The sequence below is a fragment of the Idiotropiscis lumnitzeri genome, chromosome 15 (genome assembly GCF_059441095.1).
Source record: "Idiotropiscis lumnitzeri isolate Australia: NSW breed Sydney's pygmy pipehorse chromosome 15, RoL_Ilum_1.0, whole genome shotgun sequence".
Lineage (NCBI taxonomy): Eukaryota > Metazoa > Chordata > Actinopteri > Syngnathiformes > Syngnathidae > Idiotropiscis > Idiotropiscis lumnitzeri.
Genome location: NC_142405.1, coordinates 4892417 through 4900925, shown reverse-complemented (window position 1 = coordinate 4900925; position 8509 = coordinate 4892417). Strand labels below are relative to the sequence as shown.

At 43.5% G+C, this 8509-nt stretch overlaps 1 protein-coding gene across 1 annotated transcript; it reads left to right on the top strand.

Annotated features, from left to right (window-relative positions):
- The first annotated feature begins 2554 nt into the window (after nt 1-2554).
- paqr4a (progestin and adipoQ receptor family member IVa) lies at nt 2555-8059 on the top strand. Its single transcript, XM_088316016.1, has 3 exons — nt 2555-3511; nt 4232-4450; nt 4968-8059. The coding sequence occupies exons 1-3, from the start codon at nt 3238-3240 to the stop codon at nt 5399-5401; spliced, it is 927 nt and encodes a 308-aa protein (XP_088172142.1). The 5' UTR covers nt 2555-3237; the 3' UTR covers nt 5402-8059.
- Nucleotides 8060-8509: the final 450 nt, after the last annotated feature.

Genomic DNA, 8509 nt, shown 5'->3' with positions numbered 1-8509 from the left:
TTTGCGACTGAGCAAGATTTTATCACTTGACCCGAGAAATGACATGACTCGACTTGCTCGAAGTTTAGTGGCAACTTGAATTGATTTTTATGTATTTTTCACTCCCACAGTCATTTCTTTTTTTTTTTTTTCAAAATTGAGCATCATGACTTGCACGCATGTGACTTCATCTAGCGTTTGATGACAATGAGCAAACTTGCTTCAACGTGACTGGAAGGGTGAAGCGATTGAATTATTTTTTTTTTTTAGGTCAGATTATTTGGTCAATTATCTTGTCTCACTTGTCTTAACATGTTGAAAGATCTTTTCGTTATTGTTGCATGTAATGTTTGGTGAAACGTAAGAATATTTTTTACACCGGCCATCTCTGCACAGTTATTTGGGCAATTCGGTTATGCATGGAAATTGTTTTTTTTTTTCAAATGAGACACCTCGGAAAGAATCAGCTCTTTAAATGAAGGCTTCTTCCGAATAATCTGTGAGTTTGTTGAATCACCGAGGTTTCAGGGTGAGTTTCGGTTTCAGCTTCGAGTGCAAGTTCATGCCTGCATCCGATAAAGACTAACGTATTGGTGAGCTTGCGTCTTCCACGTAAAAATATTGTGTGCGTGTGTTGTTTTTTTTTGAGAAGATGAAAAATTAAGGATTCTCCTCTAAATTCAGTCATCCTTCTGAAACTATAATTACAAAATTGAGACTTGGTGTTCATCACATGCTAAGCAACTTAATGACACGAAACATAAAAAATAAAATCACATGAAATATCAATATAAGACTCACCTTTGTTTGTTGCTTTTTGTGCCGCTAAAAGTTTCAGAAGATGGATGGTTGGATGTGTCAAACTGTGCAACAGCGTCTGACCTCACTTGTTTTTATGTCAAAGTTTTGTGGCGAGGGGGCGGGTGATAGTTCTCCTTTAACCAGTTTGTGGTTCAGTTTCTTCTGAAGTTCTAGTCACCGGTTTCCCATAAGAAGCTTTGCCCTGGGGTTTATGTTTGGTCCTCATTACCCTCAACGTCATTCTTAAGACTGATGTGCAAGCACATAGAGACTGTAAAGGTGTCCCCCAGGGTTCTGTCCTATGCCCACCTGTGGTCCATGCTTGACCCCCATTAGAATCCCACATCATCCTTCGGGTTGATGTGCTTTTTTTTCTCGTGACCGACTACACATAAACTTGTTAAAAGTGCCCCCCATGGTTCCGTCTGCGGCCCTAAATTGAGTGTACTACTTGGTTGTTTCCTCGGTCCTCATTTCTTCCAACGCCATCATCATGGTCACTGTGCTTGCTTATTAGAGCTGTCAAATATTTTTAGAATTGATGAGACTGTTTATTATAACATCAAATAATCGGAAAAAATATTTTTGGATTCTTCTTTCTTTTTTTCTTTCTCTTAATACCGTAAAAAAAAAATTATGTAGGTTAGTGGCTAAACAACACCAAGTAAACAATTTACTAATTTTTTTTCTCGAAATTGGTTTTATATATAATTCACTTTCTGGTTCCATCTGTATCATGTCAGAAAATGGGGAAAATTGTGATTGTTTTCCAAACGAAGGGCTACAGAAATGCAACATTTCTTTTTGAGGTGCTGAAATAAGGATTTAGAATTTTTTTTAAGTTAAAAACTCTAAATTATTATTGCTGACTAAAACTATTGTCGGTTATCTTTTTTTCCTGGTGTGGGTGTCGTTTCAATTTCAAAGTGTTGTTTTTCCAACCGCAGCCATGGGGCCCAAATGTGGGTAACACAGATGACACCTCTCCCTTCTCACGTCAACAAACTTCGTTTATCCTTCTCAGGTCGGTTTAGTGTCTCGAGAAGGCAGCAAAGTGGGCTGGGAAGTTTAAAAGTGTGATTGATACACAACCTCACTCAATTAACCCGTTGCAAGTATAGCAATATTTCCCTCAAGCTTGCCCTTCAAGATATATTAAATATAATGCATCATGGCTTCCCTTACCTTATTAATTGCTGTAATCATACTATGATTGGACTGGAAGAAACTTGAATTTGTGGAATTTACTCTATGCCCTACAACGTATTTGGTTATTATCTTGTAATGGGCTATGGTTTTTCACCAAGGTTACTTCAAGGCTGATTTCTTGCGCATTCTCAAACTTGACATGTATTTTTGTGTGCCTGCGTGCATTTGTTGATTTTTTTTTTTTGGTTCTTGTCATTCACACGCACCCGCGCTGCACTTGCAAGACTTCCCGCTGTGACAAAAGGGCAACGAAACGACAATGGCTCTTTTCATTGAAGCTATGTCAAGTAGAAGGCGAATGGCAATGTCAAGGTGGTTCTACTAACCCACGATAGACCGGAAATTGTCAAACAAGGCCTTCACCGTAAAATAGTTCGTACTGATTTACTCAACGTATCCTGGTTAAATGTAAATTTGGTTGTTTAAGTAATTTACCTCAGATATATTTATTAAATTTATGTACGTTTTGAATTTAGTAAATCATGATTGTGTTGCCTCGACGTCAACGGGCTTGGTTTTATTTTGCTCCACGAGGCAGAAGTAACCCGATGCAGCTCGGTTCCACTTGACTTTTGGATGCCGATGCGTTGCAGCGAACCCAAGGCCGCCTTATGAGCTTCCAATTCGGCTCCAAAAAGAAAAGAAAAGAACCGCAAAGAGAAGAAAAGCTTCCATTGACTATAATGGCGGACATGTTCCGTGTGGCGAACCGCAGAAGCAGCGTCCCCGCACCCCGCGTCCTAAGGACGGCGGTAGCCCGGCGTTGCTAGCTCCAATCTCAGCTTGGAGAATCACTCGTGTTCCCGGTCAGACTTTCGGGGGAGCATCGCGTCTAGGCAGCCTCCATACGTCCGGGATGATAACGCCGTGAGCCGGGCTGCGCATCGAGGCGAGGCGGCACCCCCCACCAACCCCCCGCCCCGGAGTTGCATGGACGCGCGGCCGCGCCGGCCGCCGGCAGCATCCGTGCCCGTGACGCGGCCGCCTCCCCGGCCGGGATGCTAGCAACAAGGAAGTGTCTCTGACATGAAGGCGAGGCGGGTGTTGGCTTGTGTCCTTTGCCTGCGACGCTGACTTTGTCCCCATGACTCACCCGCGTAGACGTGGTCATGCACGCGGCCGGCCGTGCGACGCCCCAGCCCGGCGGATGACACTCAGCCAGGTACCGGCGGGCCCGGCGCGGGGCCAGCTTCCCCGGCTGCGAGTGTAGCGAGACTCGGACAGACAAAGTGGAGCAGACATTTGGAAATGGTGTCCCACAAGGTTCTCGTGGCCGTCCTCTTGCTCAACGTGTACATCGGCGTGCAGTCCGTCCTGTGCTTGTTCGGCGGTGTGCTGCTGTCGGTGGTGTTCGCTTTGGCCTTCCTGAACGGACCGCGACTGCTGGACTGGGCCAGCTCGCCGCCGCACCTGCAGTTCAACAAGTATGTTCTGACCGGCTACCGGCCCGTCTCCTCGGTGCAGGACTGCATCCGCAGCCTCTTCTACCTGCACAACGAGCTGGGCAACATCTACACTCATGGTGAGCGCACGTTGATGAAACTTTACTCGACTACTTTATGCACATTTCAAATTATGATTGCAAAGAGGCAGAACACGGGACGATAAAATGGGGAATTTTGGAAATTCATTCAATTGGAATTAACCAGGCGAGAACAATTAATCAAATTAAAATCGACAATGCGTTGTAGTGGAGTGGAATTTTTAAATCATATGGGCTGCATTTAATTAAAAAATGCTTCATTAGTGTGGGTTTTATTTTTTTTATGCTTTGTTGTAATCTGATTTATATTTATTCCACATTTGTTTAGTTGACATTTGTCAATTTGTGTTGTGAACGCTTAAAAGACGACAAGTCAAAATATTTTGTAAGTTACCAACTAATTGAAGTAGATAGACTATGCTTAATATTAAATCGTGGTTCATTTGGCTTCAATTTAGTATACGCCTCACCATTTTTTGTATAATAAATCTATTTTTTTTTTGGAATACAGATTAATATGTTTGTGTGTTTGTTATAAAAACACAGGAAGAGGACTTTGAAAAAATACATATTAGATCGTAATCCAAACATGAGGGGGAAAAAAATCACAATTTGTTAATTTTTTAGAATATGTGAAGCCCTGCTCTATATCATTCGCAGAATCGAGTATTTGTTTTTTCCAGCGCAGCCCTCTGAATAGACTTTCTCCGTCTTTGCACAAGCATAACCTGTTTGTTTGGGATGTCCCCCCCCCTCCAGGCATCCCGCTGGTGTGCTTCCTGGTACTGCTGCCGCTCAACATCCCCTGGTCCCAGATCAGCGTGACGTGGCTGGGCGTCGTGCACTTTCTGGCCTGCCTGTCGCCGCAGCTGGGCTCGGTGCTCTACCACCTCTTCATGAACCACGAGGGCGGCGAGCCTGTCTACCACACCCTCCTCAAGCTGGACGTGTGCGGCATTTGCATGATCAACACACTGGGTAGGCACCGGCCGGAATTTTCCCTCCGCACGCAATCAAAACCACGGCAAGTCTACGATAACAATAAAGATCATCATCACGCACTCGCTGGCCAAAAAATGAACACCAATTCTATTACATCATAAGTACATGTTTTAAATGAAATTAAATGATAAAGTACATTTAAATTACGTTAAATATTAATAAATCCCATAATTATTATTTAATATTTTTAAAAAACAATTTGATCAATTACAGTGATGAAGAAATTTTTACAAAATTTAGTACATTTTTCTTGATCATTTTTTTTTCTTTAGCGCTGATTTAAAATCTGCTCTCGTATTTTCATTTGTGCATCAGGTTTTCCTATTACTGTTAATAACAAAAATATAGTGTGTAATATGTTAAAATTCTATATAAAATCCATAAAAAAATATTAATATAAAATTCCTCCAAGCGTCCTCCCTTCATCAAAATGCTTGAAAGTATACCCGAGTCCCGTGTGCTTAATGAAAGTGGCGCCCGTTTGCCATTCCAGGGGCGCTGCCGATCCTGTACAGCACCCTGCTGTGCTACCCGCTGATCCGCATGGCGGCGCTGTCCGTCTACATCCTGCTGTCCAGCTACGGCATCTACTGCGCGGTGACGGCGCGCAGCAGCGTGCGGCGCCTGCGCTCCTTTGCCTGGCAGGCGCTCTTCCGCTTCTCCTTCTTTGTGCTGCGCTGGGCGGGCGTGGGCGGCGGCAGTCCCACCTCGCTGCGCCACTTCCTCACCATGGACGCGCTGGCCGTGCTGGGCGGCGTCATCAACATCGCTCGCATCCCCGAGCGCTTCCGCCCGGGCCTCTTTGACTACTGGTGCAACAGCCACCAGATCATGCACGTGCTGGTGGTGGGCTCCATCCTCTACCTGCACTGGGGCGTCTTGGACGACCTGCTGTGGATCAACAGCTACAACTGTCCCACCGACTGAGGACGCCGGCCAACATCTGGAATGTTGGCGCCCCTGGACCTCAATGTAGTAGAGGACCCTGTAAAGCAGAGGTGGGGGGAGGGGGTGGTTGACTCAAGTCATGTGACTTGACTCGAGTCAGACTCAATTTTAGGACTTCACACATGCTTGTCTACAACTTAGGAAGACTCAACTTGACGTAGACTTGAAATTAAGCTAACCCACAATGAATAGATGTATTTTTCCCGCTTACGCTAAACTCATTTTTAGTTTGTTTTTGGGCGCAGGCCAAAGAAGAAAGTATTAATTTGGTGGCATCTTGGAGATAGATAGTGCTTTGGCGCCATCTTGTGGCGTCTTGGTGTCAAGGAGCTATGTTAACGTGAATTAAGGAGTTTCATTTGGTGGGAAAATATTGCTTCGTCGCCATCTCGTGGCGTCTAGACGTCAGGGAACTATGTTGAAGTGAGGTGAGGAGTTTCATTTGGAGATAGATAGTGCTTTGGCGCCATCTTGTAGCATTTTGGTGTCAAGGAACTATGTTTAAGTCAGCTATAGAGTTTCATGTAGAGTCGTAAGGTTGCTGTCGCAATCTTGTGGCATGAATGTCGAGGAGAAATGTTGAAGTGAGCTTAGGCGTTTGATCTGGCCAAAAATAGTGTTTTGCCGCCATTTTATGGCATGTGGGTATCATGGAACTTTGTTGAATTGAGTTGAGCAGTCTTAACTTGGAAGGCTTCTTGATTTCAAGGAACTATTTTGACGTAAGTTGAGGAGTTAATTTTAGAGGGCAATTTGTGCTTTCCTGCCATCTTGTGGCTTCCAGAGGCAATTACAGTACACACACTGAGTGCAAAGTGTCTCATAAGTGCGACTGTATGCAAACTTGTATCTTCTGACTCATGACTTGCTTCACCCGAGCAACAACTTGACTCAAATGAAGTGGTGACTCAATTTAACTTTTTAACATTTTTTTGGTATCGTTTTTTTGCCACAGTAACTTGGTTGAAAGTTGAAATTTACGACTTGAGACTTATGACTTGTATGCACGCGTGTGCGCGTGCGTGTGTGTGCGCGCGTGCGTGTGTGAATTCCTCCCGCCTCTGCTGCAAAGTCACACCGCCGAGGTTACTGAGGACGTTTTTTTTTTTTTTTTTTTTTTTTTTTAAATAGAATGATTGTGTCAGGTTGTGAGACGGCCGTGTCGACAATATCAGTGGCGTCATGCATCACCACGCACATTTTGATTTTTAGCGCGTAGAAACATGTTGATTGTAGCCACACAGCACTCGTCACCTTGTTGCGTTTACAGCAGTTCAGTGCTTTGCCATCTCAAAGTGGGACAAAATGCTACTTCCTGTAGGTGGCGCCACTACAGCGGAACCGCTGAAGTCGAATTCGGAATTCGGATCAGGCTTTCCTGTGCGCTGTTAACTAAAGAAGAAAACACGCCCATCCTGGGAGATTTGCGTCATAGTTATAAACTAACCAATATAAAAGCAAAAAAAAAAGGAGTTTTATTTATTTATTTATTTTACGTTTTTGATTGTCATATGAGAGTTAAATAGTTCAAATCAGTCCCAACTCTGGGGATGTGCCTTACTCTACCTGTTTTTTTTTTTTTTAAGTGTAAAAACGTGTGAACTGTTTTAAATTGTCAAAATGCAGCCAAGGTTGCTGCTCCTTTACGAATAATTGTCACCAAAAAGGCAAAATAATGTGTCTGAGTGAAAGAGGTTCCGCTGTAGTGTACGTTTGTCTTGAAAAAGATCCACGACTCTCTTCTGATTTTTTTTCTTTTTTTTAACGCATAGACCAGCGTGGTTTCGTTGTATTTTTGTGATGATCTTGCTAACATCATCAAGTCCGGTATGAAAACACAACAAAATCTTGCTGGTATCTGCTGGGTTCTTTTTTTTTTGGGGGGGGGGGGGGGGGGGATACATGATGTCTGATTTGGATGTTAATTAATGCTTACACTGGATCCACTTCGCTGCACTTTTATTTCGGGATGTACGTATGTAAAAAAAAAAAAAATCCCCACCTGTTTGTATCATGACACTCACGTCTCACTTTGCCAAATTAGCACGCGGACGCTGACACGCTAATGTTTGATTTTTTTTCCCGCCAGTGCATGAGAGTGGCTAGCAAGTTAGCTCGTGGTTAGCCCCGCCATTCATTTCTTTGCTCTCAAAGGGCTCAGAGTCCATAGACCTAATGTAAGTATATCATGTATGTAGATCATGTATACACACGAGCAGTATCACTTTTAGAGAGAAAACGGAAAATCTATGCATAAGTGAACAACAATGTTCTTTCCCGCTTCTCAGGGTGCCGTAACGGTAGCGGAAGGCCATGCCGAGGCTTCTGTCTGGTTCAATGAATTGATTCTTGCGCCGTGTATTTTGGCACATAAAAGGCGCCAGACGGGAATTGGAACCCATCCACAAAATGGCCTCCGGACGGCACCGCGGGCCAACAGAGTTGTGCTTTTTAAAAATATAATCGGAATATATCACAGGCGTGCGATATAGCCTGTTAGAGTCTAAAGGGAAATGCTCATCATGTAGTCAGGAGGTCAAGGCGCCCTTTTATGGTCCGAGTGGAGCGATGATGCGGCTATAAACTGTCTCTGCTCCAGTCTCGATTGTGCAATAAACTGAAGTCTATATTTGTAAATATTTGTTAATGTCTTCTATTGAGTCCATCCGATTGCTTTGACCAATATCAGAATCCTTGGTGGCAAGAAAAAAATCCTGCTGTCACTTTTAGATTCAGGATGCTTGAGGTTTAACGTCAAATTGGCACCATTTTAAATGGGTTAGAAATTCAGAGTCAAGAGTGCAGAAAAAAGAGTTGAAAGGCGAGAGTCGAAAGTCAACTGTCTAGAATCAAAAGTTAACAATCAATATCATGGAATCTGGAGTCTAAAGTCAAGAGTTAAAAGTCCAGAATCAAAAGTCTGGAGTTGAAAGTCAAAATTCTATTGTGGGCAATCAAATGTCTCGAGATAATTAGAGTTGAGAATCAAGAGTTAAGAGTCTGGAGTCCGTCAAGAGTGGACCGTTCACAATACGGAGCCTAATGTCGAGAGTTTATCCTCTAGTAACAAGAATAAAAATGAAAAGA

Coding starts and splice junctions, on each gene's coding strand:
- paqr4a (XM_088316016.1), top strand. CDS start 3,238: ATGGTGTCCCACAAGGTTCTCGTGGCCGTCCTCTTGCTCAACGTGTAC. Junction 3,512..4,231: donor GGGCAACATCTACACTCATG/GTGAGCGCACGT, acceptor CCCCCCCTCCAG/GCATCCCGCTGGTGTGCTTC. Junction 4,451..4,967: donor TTGCATGATCAACACACTGG/GTAGGCACCGGC, acceptor TTGCCATTCCAG/GGGCGCTGCCGATCCTGTAC.